General features: G+C 39.8%; 2 protein-coding genes across 3 annotated transcripts in view; both read right to left on the bottom strand.

The window, feature by feature from the left end:
• The window catches only part of pde4ca (phosphodiesterase 4C, cAMP-specific a), a 39,895-nt gene extending 34,808 nt beyond the window's left edge, over nucleotides 1-5,087 (bottom strand). For both annotated transcript variants that reach the window (XM_069511074.1, XM_069511072.1), the window contains exons 1-2: nucleotides 4,958-5,087; nucleotides 3,484-3,713 (exon numbers count right to left, since the gene is read on the bottom strand). In XM_069511074.1, coding sequence (XP_069367175.1) covers nucleotides 3,484-3,713; nucleotides 4,958-4,999 — 272 coding nt within the window. In that variant the 5' untranslated portion in view covers nucleotides 5,000-5,087. The remainder of the gene's footprint in view (nucleotides 1-3,483; nucleotides 3,714-4,957) is intronic.
• Nucleotides 5,088-6,656: 1,569 nt separating this feature from the next.
• Nucleotides 6,657-11,885, bottom strand: ifi30a (IFI30 lysosomal thiol reductase a). Its single transcript, XM_020105332.2, has 7 exons — nucleotides 11,580-11,885; nucleotides 9,821-10,009; nucleotides 9,396-9,470; nucleotides 9,068-9,151; nucleotides 8,768-8,920; nucleotides 7,044-7,112; nucleotides 6,657-6,926 (listed from the first exon to the last, which is right to left on the bottom strand). The coding sequence occupies exons 1-7, from the start codon at nucleotides 11,727-11,729 to the stop codon at nucleotides 6,861-6,863; spliced, it is 786 nt and encodes a 261-aa protein (XP_019960891.2). The 5' UTR covers nucleotides 11,730-11,885; the 3' UTR covers nucleotides 6,657-6,860.
• Nucleotides 11,886-17,667: the final 5,782 nt, after the last annotated feature.

Raw genomic sequence — 17,667 nt, forward strand, 5'->3', positions numbered from 1 at the left:
CCTCACATTTGAACAAAACCTGTGCCTGCTCATATCCACTCTAAAAAAAATTGCTTTAAAAGTCCAAAAAGAGAAACAGCACCACTCCACAAAGTCTCTGAAATCACTTCTCTATATAAGGCATCTATTTAAATCTTTATTTGAAACCTAATCAACCCTTTCCTTGTCTCTTCCTCGAGACCATGCTAGCAGTCGGACTGGGCAATATACACAAACATTAGTGTTGATGTACTCTCCCTGCTCCCTCCCTCTCCCCTGCTCTGTTTACATTAGTGCTAGGCCTTCCCTCTTTCCAACTAAATATGGACGTCTGATTTACAGGGAGGAGAAACATGGGTCACCCTCTTTCCAATACTCTGCCTCCCCCTTCCTTCACTCCCAATCTGATGGGGAATATTCTTTATGAACTGCAGACTGTGCTCCATAATAACTTCCTCTCCGAGTTCCTCCAGTTTATAAACATTAAGCCGTCGCCTGGCCTGGCCCTCCAGCTTGCCTCTCTTACTCTCACTTATACTGACTTTGCATACTCAGGCTTTTCCTCTGGTCCCTGAGGTGCTATTTGTTGTTAGGTTGCCTATTTCCTGAGAGACAGCTTCTTTGCCTTTCACATGCTCTGAGTTTACCAGGAAGAGTCACATGAAGGGCCTCTGACTATAAAAAGCAGAGGTAGATAAAAGCTATAGAGAGCATGGGTGCTGTCACGATGGCGCTCTTTATCTATGACCAGAGGCAACATCATCTTCTGCCACACCCAATCGCTTTGTTTATCGCTAAAGAGTGAGAAAAGGTCCTCCTGTGATTAAGGACTCACAGCTAAACACTGGTGCCGTCTAGAGAAACTGAAATAACCTAGGGAGCTGGAGCATCTGACACAGGACTGAACCTATGACCAACAGCTGGTAGGAAGAACAGGGAAGAAAGATTCTTTTTATGGACGTACACTCTGAGCTGCTGTATGTATTCTGGAGCGACAGCACTGTACAAGCAGAAATGTGCTCTCATCCAAATCTAACATTTTGGATGTAAACCAGTCAAGGTCAATGCATGTCAACATTGTTTATATCAGCCATCATTAGTGTCTAACACCGGATATGACTTTTGACCCATCCTTCCCAAGTGATAACTTCTCTGACACCAGATTCACAGAACGACAGTATCATCGCATTATCAACGGTTATTATTAACGGTTTTTCTAAGTGTCCCTGCAGAGATCATAGCAAATCTGATAAGGCAGAATTTAAATTCAAACCTATTTTAAAACTGTACATATCAATATACCTGTTTTTATAGAATCAACCAATTAGAATTCAAGTTAACAGAAAAAGAAACACTTGAACTACATCGATGTGATGAGAACTACCACAAATGACAGAAATCATCTTTAAAAAAATAATTTGACGTGTACTATGACTTTTTGTTTGGTCCATGACCCATTCGCTAACATGGAAGAGGCAGGATCCTGCAGCCAGGTGGCAATTGAGATGCTTTTGCCTTGACTTTCGAAGAGCAGTCATATTGTCCATCTTCATCCACAATCTATGCTACAGACAGTGATGTAGTCTTTATAGGCAGCGTTTTTATAGATTGATGAAAACATGCTTGGGAATGAGTCCTCTCTAGCCTTGGGAGGATAGATAGTGGGCCCCCCCTTAGGGCAGCATGATAAAATGATATACATAACTTGAGAATAGAAAATCATCCATCTTTTCATATTAATCTTTATATTGTTCTTCATCATGCTACAAGTCACTCTTTAAAGTACAGTTTTTTTAATCATTTGGACGACACCTAATGTTCTCTTCCACACGGCACTGCTGCAGGTCGGACATTTGCATGGGAAGAGTTAATGTGACAAAGAACAGAGTCATTCAGAACAGGAGGAGGACTGTTCAAGCTTTTGAACAACTTGTAACGATCGGACCTCGCTACCGGCTCCATCTCCCAGATAGACTGCTCAGGCTCTTGCTCCTAATGAGCAAGATGGTGGCATTCCTACCCAGGGTATTTTGGCTTCATGTCTGAGCAGTTGGAAGAAGTAGAGACGTGTCGTCCATCTTTGTAAGCAGTCTATGGTCTGTTGTCAACTTTCAGAAACAAGTTCTACATGTCATCATTTGACTATTCTATAGATATTTCGTGCCAGTTGAATATTACCTGACAAATATATGATGACAAAATGTGTGGGATATGTTAATAAAGTCAATCAGTTATATTTTTATTAGATTTCTCCAACATGTGTGGCATTGTCAGGTTTGAACTCATTTCACTTTAAATTTATGTTGCTCCATAAACAATTTCCTTGGCACCGCATCAAAACTGCACTATCAACTTGTAAACAGACAAGCACATGGCCCTCTTCCCAGACGAGGAGCACAATGAAAGGCTTTTAGGTCTATCAACACTACAGGAGTCATGGCTGTGAGAGTGCTGCTTTATACCTGCTGGTGAATAAACATTTATGGAATAAACATAGACTCATCATCACAATGTTTTTTCTTTCATTTTAGATATACAGTTTACTGTGTCTTAATAAAAGTATGTGTCTTGGTAAACTGAATGTAAGTGGCCTGTATACTTTTCATGCACTGTAGGTTAGATCTTTGGAAATCTGATCATACAGACTATTATTAGTGAATAGGGATATGACCAGCATCTCTTTAGTCTGCATGATATCGAAGTATATGTGATGTTTCCTTCATTCAAACAGTGTTTGTTGGCTGTAACAGTCTGATGCAACTGTGTCCAAACAAAGTACATCTATATCTGATCACCTCTGACATGCACTACAGCTAACTACGAATACAACCAGGTCTGTTTGCATTCCCTCGACGTGTGGAAGAATTACAGTAGACACACACACAAACACACACAGTGCAGACAGGCAAAACACCACATGCTACAGGTGTGTTTGAAACAGCAGCAGCATGAATGTTGTGGAAACAATCATAAGAGCCCTGTTTGCCTGATCTTCTATAGTGGAAAATGTTTGCAGTGTGGCAGACGGGAGAGCACTCTGTCAAATGTTATGCTCAAGAGGAAATTCACTTTTTTCTATATAAATGAGGTAGTTAAGCAACAGAAATCGTCAATGAGCTGTTTGTTTTTTTTTTTACAGGAAACCGAATTGGAAGAAGGTGCTGCAAGGTTATCCTGAATCTGTGCTACAGCTTACGAGACCACAACACACTGTGAGCTCACACGAGATGGGTATAGATTGATTATGAAAATGTGCCCGGCAACTAGAAAAAAACCACACATTTTCACAAAAACGTTTTTAAAGGAAAAATGTTGGGTATAACCTTTGGTTTAAAAGTGTTAACAATGTTTTTTAACCTAAAATTCAAACTTTGTGATGTTGATGAGCGTGAGGAGATTAAATAATGTGAATTTAGTAACTCTGAAGTAACCTGATGGACTTTATAAAACACATCCAGTGTATCTGCAGCAGGACACTGACAACCAACAGCATCATTGACTCACAAGTCTATGGAGAAGTAGTTGGTCAGAGTCCCCAGGCTCCTGGAGGATTTGATATTGCAGGCCAAGGGGCTGGACTGGGGGCCATCCTCAGGTCTGTCCGGTGTGGGTTGTCTGCAGGAAAGCCTGGGCAGCTGCAGAGTGCCAGAGAAGAGCCTCCTCACAGTACATCTGTCATCAGGGTCCTGCACAGCCTCAGTGTAGGAGGTCTGCTCCGAAGAGTCCCACTGTCTCTGAATGGCAGAAGAAACACAAAGACTAGAATGAGACAGAGTGAGATGTGAACAAAAGCAAAAGGAAACACAAGTCATTACATTCAATTATTAGACTGATGCCTGTAATGTGAAACTGGGGAATTAGGGCTGCTCCTACACACAGGAAGTGACGGCTGATGGAAAAGCTGTCTGAACTTTTTCACTGATTTATTTATTCACAGTCACACACCAGTGACTTGCACTTCAGGGCCATCGTAAAACAGTATATGAAGAGTCAGCAGTGTCTTTTCATTGCAGTGAGGATGAAATACAGATATGATGGAACCTCGAGCGCCTCAGTGGTGTTAATGACATTAGCTGGTGTGTGTTACAGCTCAGTGAAGACGAAATTAAAAAGCTGTTTGTCTTGGACTTTGTTGACATTTTCACTTTCATATGTACATAGATAAATGTCCACACAATCAGTAAACTTAAAAAGGTGAAGCTTGGCCTTTGTTGAACTTCTTGAAGAGACAGTATAAAAAAAAGTGGAGATTTTTAGGTAAATCGCAGACAGGGCTGTGATTGTGCTTCTGCTGAAAATGTGACGAGCCCTCACAAAAAGCCCACCCAGGCATTATTTTTGAAAATGTTTATCTGATTTCAGGTCCTGAGACACACACACACACACACACACACACACACACACACACACACACACACACACCTTGGACACGAGAAACAGTTTTCACAGTGAGACGGTGTTTGGGATTTAGCTCTTAGGGCATCTCTCTTTCAGCGTCAGCATTGAGGGGGGGGGGCAGATAACAGTCCTTGTTTTCTGTTCCATCCCGTGACCCTATATCTCCATCTGCTTGGGATGTTCCACCTTTCCATAAACAATTGTCAACACACTCTCCAGTTTTATTGCTGCCCATTTATGAGCAAGGTGACCAGGACACAGGGAGCAGGACAAAACACAGATTTTCTCTTGTCATAAATAAACCATTACTAAGAAATTATGTTTGTAAATTTAAATTATTTCAATATCTGCCAAAACACAATTGTTTAAACTAATAAACATAACAGACAAATTACTTTTGTCACAATTGATCTGAGCTTGTAATTAGATAAGACTTATTTTAATTCATTTTTACTTTAATATTCTCTTCAGCTGTTCAGTCATGCTCACTTTGAATCCAAAGCCATAAACAGAATTTACTGTTTTGATTTATAATTTTTTCTTCTTTGTATTTTTTTAAAAGATAAAAAATGACGCTTACCTCGGTGAAGTTGAATATTTTTGATGAGTTATTTCTCCTCATGCTTTCAGCTGCTTCAGTAAATCAGGGGAACTAGGCGGGAAAGACAGGACACAGGAACAACATCTAACATCGGCTACAAAGTCGTTTCTGGCACCAACGGTTCTTTGGCCCGTCACTCAGCGAAGGACTTTTTCCACGCCTCTTCAGAAACTGTCAGCTGTCGATACATCAGTGATCAGCAGCTACCTTTTCTCTCGTCAGTTAAACAAACTGTGGCCTCTTACCTGTGAGCTAATTAGACCAAGATACAATGAATATTTTTTGGGAATCATTGGTATGTTGAGTGTTAATGATTGAACATACAGAGGGGGCAGATTTTAGCTGGGGGTGAGACTGAGGTGGTGGAGCTGCACGCATTACAGACCATTATTCACGTGTGTCTATCTGACTGTAGAATCAGACGACCGAGGGCAACCAGAGCTGGTCGGACCCGACAGACCTGCCTGCAACGTCAACATTTAACATACGTTTTTAAACTACTGAAGGATTTACTATTTCTAATCATCAGCAGGATGATCAGTAGGATTCTAAAGAGATGAACTTTAATGACCCTGCTCCTGCTGCTGCACACCCACATGAAGCTGGGTTTAAAATCCAAACACAAAACAAAGTATGACGTCAGTTGTGACACATGAATCCCTCAAACTATTGCAGTGCCTTTAGTTATGAGCTCTGCTTTGCTCATTAACAAGTGTAGAAAGTATAATTAGGTGGACTTTGCTATAACATGTATTTGAACTTGAAATCTGTTGTGTAAAACTTTTCATAGGACAGAATATAATGCATTCAGAGTTATGGAACGTTATGGAGTTAAAATAATGATCTCAAGACTAGTATGACACAGATAACAGTTCTTTACACATAACATAAACATGTGCCTGTTTGTTTCTCTCTTAACTTCGATAAAAAGAGACTGTGAGATATGGCGCCATCTAAGGGACAGCAAGAACACTGACAGTTAAACCTTTCCTGCCCATGTTTTCCATTGTGTTGATGTAAACACGAATGAGATTGAGGAAAGTTACGAAGGAAAATTCATAAGGACGTTTTATATAGCAGCGTAGACTATGTAATTATCTTCTGCTCATCACACATAAGTCCCTCCATGTCCTCCAGTGCCTGTCCTCCACCCGTTTACTCAATCCCAGAACCTACGGTCCACAGATTCAGATCTGCTCACCGTTCCTTGTACCAACCTGAGAACCTATGGTGACAGTACATTCAGGGTGGCAGCCCCCACCTTGTGAAACTCTCCGGCACATCTCTAGAAAAAAAAACTACCCAGTTGGATTTCTATTATGTTGTCTCATTTTACGTTTTGATTTTCCTTATTTTGTAAAGCGTCATGGGGTACCTTGAAAGGAACTATATAAATCCAAAAAATAATACAAAATGTTGTGACTATTATTATCATTATTAAATATTGCTACCTCAAAGAATTGTGGGATGGCAATATCTCATGTCCTTTCCTAAAATGTGTGCTATGCTAAAAGCTGTAAAAAGGGAAGCCCTGAAGCACCTTCAAATATTCAACCAGCTCTTGTCATGGCTGCCACGAGGATTCTTCCACTTCATTTCACTCACTTAAAAACACTTTTTAACACATTGACCAAATGCTACAAAAAGTTATTTATGGTTTCATGGTTTAGGAAAACAGTTTTAATGATGGCACTTTTTTATTTAAAAAATGACCTTGTATTTATATTCTGTGAATTATAAAGTGAGGTAATCAATTCTTCCCTTTATACAAACACAAACAGAAACAAAAAAAAAAAAAAAATGTCTTGATGACATCCCTCTGAGTTGCTTGTTTGGAGGCCACACCTGGAACAGAGCGAGCACAACAGCTGGTGATGCTCCTTCACTCTTTGTGGCAGTAGCTTTTGTAGTGTCTCTGGTCCCCTCCACACGCTGGAGGCTTAGTGCCCTGAAAAAGAAATGAAGGGATTGTTTTAGAGGTCAAAGATAAAGTCCAAGCAAATAAAAAATAAGTAAAATGACAAGTACAATTGTGATAAAGGGCAGAAGGCAAAACAAAACACACCTTGTACATGTTGCAGACCAAAGTGAAGAGAGAATTCATGGCTTCATCCTGGAGGTCCTCTGTGTGCTTCTGAAAATTAATACAAATTAAAAGCTTTTTATTGGAATAACCAAGACAGAGACGCAATGTCTGCAACCCAGTAGGCAATGTTATAACAAATGCCACATAGCAGCATGTCATATTTCTATTGGAGCTCACACTATCACTAACTTTACTACATATCAAAATTAAACAAGACTAAGTCAAAACCTCGAACATGAGCGGATCGTGGATAGTCAATGTGTGAAATTAAGGATGTAGTTGAAAACTGTGGAAGTGCAAAATGCTAATGAACATTTTGTGTCATGTTTGCCTGTTACAGCTCGGACATTACACAGACTTTGTACTACGGAGGTGGCAGGATAAAGTCGCTTTATTGTCCAGTTCAACAGATCTAGAAATATATGTTCACGCTTTTCTGAAAACTGTTGCTCTGCCTCTTTGACGCTCTTAGACCCGGAGGGAGGGATGCATCGCAGGGCAACACCGTCTTCAGTGGAACGTAGCTGAGGTTTGCCCAAAAGTTGCATATTTATAATATACATTTATAATAGTACGACAGTCACACTGAAAAACTACAAAGTGCAAAACAGAGTGAGTGCGAAGGCAAAGAGCAACAGCGGTTGCAGTTAAAGTTTACCTACAGGGTCATGTGATTGTTGCTCAACACCACAAAACTGTTGCTTCTCAACTCTGTAAAGATGAGAAGTTTGACTCAGCTTTATAAACCGGAGCTGGTGTCACTGAGGCTGTTTCCCAAACATGAATCACCAGCCGAATGTAGGACCAAAGCTGAACTTAAATCATAAGAATAATGATCTGAGGAGCCGTGTCACACTTCTTTAAGTATGATTTCATGAAAGTGTCTTAAAGCACATAGTTATTCGTGAAGGGGTCATGGCTCATCAAGCATGTGTTAACTACATCGTTGCTGTACGACAATATAATGTGTTTAAGGCGTACATGTCTACATAATGCGACTAAGATCAGAATACTCACATTTCTATCTCATTATTCAGGTTAATGTAGTTAGAAAATGCTTTTTGTGTGGCAGTGTCTAATTCAGACTAATGTCTTAATCTGGTTAACATCAGAATATTGGGTTCCACGCAATCTTGTAAATGTCCTGTTTATTTTAGAAAGAAATGTATATCCTGTAAAATTCCTTTTCTTTGTTTCTGTTCAGGCTTGAATACAGTAAACTGCTGCAAATCTTTAGCTCTCCACACAGTGACTGGCTCTTTTCTGGTGCCTAGTGAGTGATGAGTCCCCCCCCCCTTCTTTTCTTGCCCAGTAGCTTTTGAGTGAACTCCAGTTTCAAGTCACTGTGTTTGGCCCCAGGTTTCTTGGCAGATATACAGTGGCATCTGTTGTACTGAGCCTGGGTCACATCAAGCTGCAGCTTCACACGCATCAGTCACAGCACTCACTGACTCCCTGATTGGAGCTTTGGGGCAAAATTCTAAATGATCACAACATTATATCATCACTTTAAATGTTACGTTGCTTGTTTACAAAGCATGCAGCAGCAGCAGCGGCAGAACGGGGGCACTGAAAAGAGGGGCCTGAGATTGGCTTCGTGGCCATCGTGACCCTCAAAGGATAAGTGGTAGAGAGCAATCATTTCTAGCTACTTCCTGGGCATGGTTTTTCTGCAGGATTGACTAATTACACAGGAGCCTTACCCCGTTGATGGTAATCCAGGGCACATATTCGTGTGGAGGGTTCAGAGCTTTGGTCATCATGGCATTCTGATGCATAAGCTCGTTTCCCACGTCTCCTGTCACACAGCTCATGACATCGCCCCAGCTCAAGTCTGGGTCGTAGATTTCCGTACACTACAAATTTCAACAGAAGCAAATGGACACACAGCAGTGAAATAATATGTGTGTGTGTGTGGGGGGGTGATAGTGAAAGAAAAGATGGTCCAAAGAAAAAGGTACACAAACAGACAACAGCCAAATGACACACACACACTTTCTTACGCTTTTGGCTGACTTGATGACATCAGCTGAGGATTCCATACAGAAGATGATCGGGAAAGCATCGGTCTTGTTCATCAAACAAGTCTGAAAGGAGTGGGGCAGAAACACACATGACTAACAATCAAGGAAATATAGTAGTGTGTATATAACAAGTATAAAAAAGGCAATAAGGAAATTTGGAGACAGTGATTCTCTGACCAATTACAATGCTATCACGTCACCCAGATTTATAAAAATCCACACTGATGGCGGATAACATGGTTCCAATATGTAGATTAACTCTCAGCAGTGCAGTTCTCTCACTGTGTGTTAAGGGATCAAACTTTACCTCGATCATGTTACCCAGACACTCCTGTTCTCCGTGCTGGCACTCGAAAATATACTTCTTTCCATCAGGTTTCTCCTGTGGATGGGGAACGGGTAAATGCACACATTCAAAGGTTAGTAATAAACAAACAAACAAACATAATTTCTTGAGCAAGATTGTGATCTACTATACATGTTTCTACCTTTCCCATCAGCAGCTAAGAGGGAAACCTATACTTGGATCCTCATGTCTATTTGCTTATTTTTGTGACCACAAAAAAGTTTGACATATTGTTTAGATTTGACTTCTCCTGTCTATACTTCTTTTTTTCTTTTAGTAAGATAAACGTCACTTATCTTTATGACAACACCAAAAACCCTCCATAATCTAGAGTAGATAGAAATACAATCGAACCATAGAACCAACCTCCTTGGTTCACTGCTTACCACAGCGTTTCCGTAGGGAACCAGAGTAACTTTCATGATCTCCTGCAGCAAGACCCAGGTTGGGAAGAGAACATCTGATAGAAATAATCTGCAGCCGGGACAGAGACTCTCATAGTACAGCCCCACCACGACTGGATCTGCTGTCTGGCGGGACCTGGTGAAGTTAGACTCAAGGCAGTGCTTCAAAACCTGCACATGAGGGCAAAAGTGGAGAGATCAACTTTAGTTGTATGTGTGTGGGGGGGGGGGTAACATGTGATGAGTTCACGTTAAAAGCAACAGTTTGATTTTGTAATGTCGGTTGGTTTATAACTGATGATGTCACCATCTCAGCAATTTCTGTTTGGACTTCACGTGAGTGTTCAACAGTCGGGAACATGTTTTTCAGACTATTGCGAGACCACATGAATACACTCAGTTGTTTTTCGGGCAAGATTACGCAAAAACTGCAGAGTGGATTTCCAAGAAACTTGATGTAAGTATGGGATGTGACATGTGAGTCAAGAAAGATCATCTGAGTATGTGCAATTTTTGTACGGCTATGTTAAAGTTAAGAGGCCTGTTGGGCCTTGGTGGAGTTCCATTCTAGTTACCTGCACCAAAAGGATATTTTCACTCCTCTCCATTTGTTTGTTAGTTGGTTTGTTTACATGGAAGATAACACAAAAATAACTGGACAAATTTCCATGAAACTTGGAGGAAGGTGTGGGTCAGAGAAGAACCCATTTAACTTTGGGGTGGATCTTGATCACAGATGGATCTTGATGGACATTTTCTGGGGCATTTTTAGGGAACTGATATGTATGAGTGTGTCCAATTATGGGGTGGCTTGACTCTTGAGCCTTAGTGGCGGTATGTACTCTACTGAGTGTTAACATGTCTGTTTACATTAGTGCCACCTTAAAATCAACGATTCAAAATACACAAAGCAGATGACCCAGATGTTGACAGTGGGTTTCATGTACTGTGATGTTTATTCAAATCAGAGTCAGAATCAAAAATACTTTGTTCATCCCCGTAGGGAAATTCAAATGTCACCGAGCTCCTAAGAAAGAAGTGAAAGAGAAAAAGCAGGTTTAAACATAGTAATATAAAAATCAAGAACTAAACATGGCATTATCTGTGTTTACGCCAGTGTCCTACCTCTGCACTGAGAGACAGAGAGATAGATACTGTTTCACTTCCTCTTTCACTGAGTGCCCTGACTTCCCACTAAAACACATTTGTCCACTTCTTCAAGGAAACTGAAAACTGGCAGATGAACGGCGGCCAACAGAGCCCACTGCAAATCAATACAACCACTTAGCAGAGAGTAGCCAACCAATGACTTTACATTGAACTACTGCCAGGTTCATCGCTTTTATGGGTCCCCTGGAAACATTTCCGTTGTCGCTATTTGCATGTTTCTGTTTTTTTTTGCAGGTGCTGTGATTCTTTGCAGCGCATGTGTCGATCAAGTCGTAATTTCAATGTGTTTTTTTTCTATTTGCATAATGTTTTGTTAATTTGCAATGCGTTGAACTCTCCAGGCCACCGTACAGATGGGACAGAATGAAGTCCACACAACTTCGTGAGCTAAATGAGCTAATTTAACGTGTTGCCATGGTTTCCTCCATTCTCATCCCGGGCAGGGATTTCAAACGGTGGCTGATCTGTCGACCGGAACTACATGGCATGTGTCATGTCCTGTGAGGTTAAAGTAGTGCGTTGGGGTTGTTTCTTATTAAATAAATACAAATCTTAAATAATGTGAACTTACCCCGCACTGGACAGCTGAGTCCAGAGAGGAGCACCACTGCGAAGGAGGAGAGGAGCAGGAGGAGGAGGAGGAGGAGGGAGCACAGTGTCCGATGTTTGACCACACAGTCAGAACCAGCAGCAGCAGCACAGGAGCCTTCGTCATCTTCATCTTCTTCAGTTTGACACAAGTTAACAAAGTCAGCGACAACACAACACAACACGGACCCACAAACTACAAACTACACTACCCAGCACATTTATATCCTGCTCTGCCGCTTCCTCGTAGAGCGACTCTGCTTTGTGATTGGTTCTCGGTCACATGATCACGGCAGCGTCACTTGTTACCAGCAGAGACACATTTAAATGGAGCCTGAAGCTTTGTAGAAATGTGACAAACAAGTTCGTACACAGAAAGTTTATTTACTTTACTCTTCTTCTCTGGAAGCTCTGTCCTTTAATTAACTCCATTATTTTATGAGTCAATAAATCTTTGAAAAACAATCTGATGATTCTCTGGATTATTGAGATTATTTGCTCTTTTCATGAGAAATTCAGATTATTTAATCTGCCCTGTTTTTTGAATGAATCCGTTTTTTCTGATTCCACCTTCCATGTTTTTTCTGTTTTGATAAGAAAATAATTAATTCTGACCCGTTTTTTCAAAACATTTCAAGATAACAACAGTGTATTCTAAATTAGAAAACAACTACAGTTTTCTAAATAAGATATATTATATTCATTTTATTAATGAGAAAAACAATTCTGATAAAATAATTCTGCTTAACTAATGAGACTACAGTCTGTTGTTATGAGGGGAAATATTTCCACCATTTTTCAAGACAACAAGAGCATATTAAATTGTTATGAGAAAAAATCTGAGAAACAATTCCCTGTTTTTTTTTTAAATAAACAAGATTATATTCAGCTTTTTAATGAAAGAAAGAATTTTGAGAAAAGAATCCTGCTAAATGAATATTAAATTTTTTCTTTAAGTCAATGCAAAACAGTTTTCCATCCATCTCATACATTGTTATACACAGGCCATAAACCAGTGGTGGGTTGGTTTGGTGATCTGCTGCTCACAGATATAGAATCATGAGGAAACTGAGAAAACATCAGGAACTGCAGTCTTATGATCTGTTCAACTGACTTGTTCAGTGGGATCGGCTTCCTGGCGATGACTTTGGCACCATCTGGCTGATTATGACGGGACAGGGATGTCTCAGCTAAGTTCATAGGTGTTTCTCAAGAACTCTCAGAACAGACTGAAAAACAGAACAAACCCTTGATCACTAAAATGTTTTACCTGATGACTCTCACATGATGTCTCCCAGCCTTTCCTCCACACACCAGGACAGATATAGGACACAACATGACTGTGCATGACTCACACAGCTTTCTCTCTGCTTCACGCTGCCTTAGGTGTGTGACTGTTTTTGTGGTGTGTTTTTATGCTGTATTTACCTACAGTGTGCAGGTGCAGTGCGGTACAGTTCCTCTCTAGAAAAGAAAATAATCTAGTTAACACCACAGACCCTCTCAGTTTCCTCTCAGTTTCGCTTAAACTGAAGTTCCTATGAACTGCTGGGTTGAATGCATTATTTGTTTGCTTGAGGTCTAGCAGATATGTTGCATGCGTTCCCTTCCTCCTTTGAAATTCAGCAAAGATAATGTTTGAAAATGGCTTAGATTCTACATAGTTGTATTCATGTTTGCTTGATAGTTGTCTTCATCTTCACTACCCCCTCAGTTATAAGATTTTTGAAACTGCACTTGTTGCACTTATCTCTTCTGTTCCAAGTTCCCTGATTTCCCTTCAATCTCTTTTCTCAGCCACGATACACATTTTTTGCAAAGGGAAAATGCTGAGCCAGTTTTAATACCAGCTCTTGAAAGGATTTGGCAAAATGTGCCTGGCACATATAAAAAAAATATACTCAACTGTCAAAGGATAGCAAAGGAGTAAATAATATTGTGTTGCATTTATACATATATGAAGAAACACTTAACTTGTGTGCACAAATGAATCAAAATGGGAACAAATTTGATCTCATGTGCAACCAAATGCATTTCAAATGTTCAATATAAATATATACATATATTTTTTGTTTATGACCACAGTGAGTGAGTCAGAACTTCTGAGAAAGTGAGACAGCGTGATGATTAACTTATTATGAAGCAGCGAAACAGGCACACCCTCCATTTGACGTCTTTTATTGTCTTTTAAAATCATTGCATCGGCATAAAGAAAGAACAGTACAGATGAAAGAGTACCTGTCTGAGGACAAACATTTCTGAAGCAAGCTGCACACGAAAGAGAGAAATGTTGCATCTGACTTAAGACAGACCAACGAAGGGAGGATATAGCAAGAGAAGAAGCAGAAGAGAAACCATCGTTTTCGTGCATAGGGAATTGAGCACACAACAACTAATAGGCCTCTACTAACAGTGCTCCCTCTGAATTCAATTGCACTTTGGTGTAGAGTAAATTTATCGGACTGCCCCCTTCATCTCTATTCACGTGTTTGAAAGAAAGAGATCACTATTAAATAAGAGAAGTATGTTGCTTCTGCCTTGGCAGCGATACAGTTTGATGGGAAACGTTACAGAGCAGCGGGTTTTGTTAAAAATGTTTTCGATTGTCGCTGCTCTGTACCACTGCAGGTCTTCTAACCTTCACTAGTGAATGAGATTTAGTTGTAAAGTTACATTGACTGTATACAAGCAGAAAAAGGGGAAATGTAATTGTATTTTAAATGGAAACTGGATTCTATTCTGGATGCCATTTAGTCTAAGAAATCAGATATCAACCAACAGGGAAATTGATTTGCCTTTTCATTTGAGTACCATTTGCTGTGTAGTGCAAAATCAAGAACAGGATGCCTCTTGATAATTCTTCCTGAATTTACAGCTTTTATGTTCGTAAGTTGTGCACAAGCATGTTCACCAAGTGGTGAGTTTTCACTGTTATTCACAACAACTCACTGTAACCCTCTACGACCCAGAGAGACACCTGACGGAGCCAGAACACACAGTACGTAATATAAAGAGCAAAAGCTGCAGTACAAGGCTCAGTTTGAGGTGAAGCAGTCAGCAGGTAGAAAATGACAGACTGATGAGTGCATGTATGTTGTGGTTTTAAATGAATCTTTTTTTTAACGACGTTTTGTTGAGTTATTATTTTGAAATTGAGGGAGCACTGTTCTCACAAGTAAAAATTAAAAAAAGGAAACAGGAAGAAACGGAACAAGCATTCATAACATTTTCAAGTTTAAAATGACAGAGGAAATAAAGAAATATAAAATCAATCCATCTCAGCCTCTTTGAGGGACAGACAGATTGATTCTCAAACGCATATTTACCATTTGGTTAATTACATACTGTAAACATTTGTATTTTTTTTCTGCATGGAGGAAAATATTCAAGCTAGCTTATTTTTTTCTTTATAGGCTCTGTAAGGTTATCATTAACATATATAAACAAACAAACCAAAAAACCTTGGACAGACAAATCTATCAGCTTTTTTAAAAAGCCAAATAAAAATATTTATACTCAGGCACCATAAAAGAACACTTTCTAATGCCATCATTGCTCCAAGTACAAAGATCTGCACAGAGGAGTGATCGTGAGCTGTCGAATCGCGTACCTTATTTCTCTTGTCAGATTTGCAGGTTTAACTTTTTGACTTCCACTTCAGCGTCCGCAGAGATCCACCAGAGGAAGATACAGTGGTAACTTCGACAGTGTCCAATCTGAGGTGGATCTCTGTGGCAGCGTCCAAGTGTCTCTTTTGTGGTGCAACTTTTAACACTGCCTCTACTCACAAATAACAAAAAACAGAATCTTCCATTTGATATTAACAGATTCTCACGTTCGATAAAAGAAAAACCAAAAAAAAAAATACTTTTCTCTAATATTTAATAAATGCAAAGCAGCCAGGACTGCATTTAACATATAGACATAGCTCTGTAAATATTAACACATGTACATGAGCTTGCTTCATCCTCTGAATGCACCTGATATTCATGCTCAATCGATTACGTGTATGTCGATCAGCCGCGACCGCAAAGCGTGTTGCTGATCGCGATGAAACTCACTGCAGCCAATTAGTAAAAATGCTTGCGTTTCAATAACCGCTTGAATACAAAGCACCCGTGGAGCAAGCGTAAGAATCATGTTCACATCAAAGCCTCGTTCTGATTTGTTTCAAGCACGATCCAAAATCAGAATTACATAATCCAAAAATATAGATATCTAAGAATATATTTCAAAATATTTATTCTCTAGTATGTATTTCATTCTTCAAACCGTAATAGACACCAAATATGTGTTTCCTTGTAGTCAGAGAAAGATGTGCTTTGCGTACGAGACAATTTCAAGAAATATAATTTACAGTGTACCAAAGCGGATGAAAAAATATCTGAATTCCTTGAATGGTCACGTGTTGTATAGAAAAGTGTTCTCCTAGAAGCTTCAACACAAATGCATATGTAGGAGATTAGTAGGATGAATGCTCCGAGCAACAAAAGTCACCTCGGAGTCGAAGCACGAAAAAAGTTTTCATCTCCTGCCTGTTTCATGCCCAACACATCGCGCCATCGGGTTCCATTGCTACTGAAGTTGCATTGCTTCTAGCCATTAAACATCTGTGAGGAGCATATGGCAGGTGAAAGTGTTATAAGTACTCAACAAGTGATGAAGTTCAGTTCTTCTCTCTTTTAAAAACAAACAAAAAAATAGCTTGAACAGAAGCAGAACCGCCCCGTTTATAGACTTCTCTGAAACAAGTTGACCTGATGTGGAATAAACTAAAAGTACCGTGCTCCATTGGCAGGATTTTCCAAGACATATTTTAAATGGTTGATTTATCCAGAAACCTTTAATCTTTTCTGAGTGGTATCTATCCATGCATTTAGTTTCACTTCCATGTACTGTAGTTTTTTGGGGATAGAACCTATGTTGCCACCTACAGGACAATGGAGGTGAACAGATGTTTGTTTGTGCTAGTAAAAGAATTAAAACATTTAAAAACATCAAAAACACATCTTTTCAGGAACAATGTTTTGGTTTCTCCGGATAATCCACAGACTTCCTCAAATTTCTTCAGTTAAAAGCTCAACTATAATATTGATATTTCAGAAACTACTTGCATGTCTAAATATATATATCAAGTTTTGGATGAACTGACCATTTAGAAAAATTCACGTTATTTGTCTTGTTAAGTTAGACAATGTTTGCTAAGCGGACACAAAATTGCATAAGAGTTTACACAGTCCATTTAGTGAAACTAAAAACATTGCAATCAGTCAGAAACATCAGAATTACATGATAGGTGTTGACAACAAAAGTATATATTGTACACTGTAAAGAAAAACACTCCTGATATACTGTGTGGAAAGACAGAGAACTACCAAATAAAACACTAACACAACTGAGCTTTGCCACTGTCTGTGAGTTTATGGTTGTTGGGCATTAGACACACTGCTCTGAGGGCGGGGAACAGAAAAGACGAAGTGCAGTCGCAAATTGTTGGTCCAACAAACTGGATAAAGGAAGCGTCAGCAGTGGCGGATGACCCAACCAGAACAGCCGTTCACAAAGGAAGCGACTCTTAATACAAATCACTGAGAAATGTTGCATGCATTAACTCTGGAGCTTATCAAGTGAGCTTCAAACAACTCGGCTGGGACGTGGATATGTACGGTTCACATTTCTATCTTATGAGTGTTATTCAAAAATATAGCAGAAATTAAAAAAAACACCAAAGAAAGCTAGCTTGTGTGCACGATGAGAGAGAGCGCACCAAGCCAATGTACAGCCCCCACCAGAGAGAGAAGGAATATGTAACAATTATAGATGTAACAATAAAGAGGCCCAAGTCACTCTTTCTAACACACACACACACACACACACACACACACACACACACACACACACACACACACACACACACACACACACACACACACACACACACACACACACACACACAATGCTCAATTGCCAGTTTTAGACAAATGGCAAAAGTTTTAACCATGGGGCACAGCATGTGTGGTGGTGGCACCATCTTGTGGAGAAACGCTCCAACAAGGAGAAACAAGCTCATC

This window comes from Paralichthys olivaceus, chromosome 16 (assembly GCF_024713975.1).
Source record: "Paralichthys olivaceus isolate ysfri-2021 chromosome 16, ASM2471397v2, whole genome shotgun sequence".
NCBI lineage: Eukaryota > Metazoa > Chordata > Actinopteri > Pleuronectiformes > Paralichthyidae > Paralichthys > Paralichthys olivaceus.

Bases quoted from the DNA above. Each gene is read 5' to 3' on its own strand.
- ifi30a (XM_020105332.2), bottom strand. From the start codon at position 11,729: ATGAAGATGACGAAGGCTCCTGTGCTGCTGCTGCTGGTTCTGACTGTG. The intron at 9,152-9,395 runs GTAAAGTTTGAT...CACTCCTTTCAG, and splicing joins GTCTGGGTAACATGATCGAG to ACTTGTTTGATGAACAAGAC. The intron at 7,113-8,767 runs GTAAGGCTCCTG...ATTAATTTTCAG, and splicing joins CCTGGATTACCATCAACGGG to AAGCACACAGAGGACCTCCA.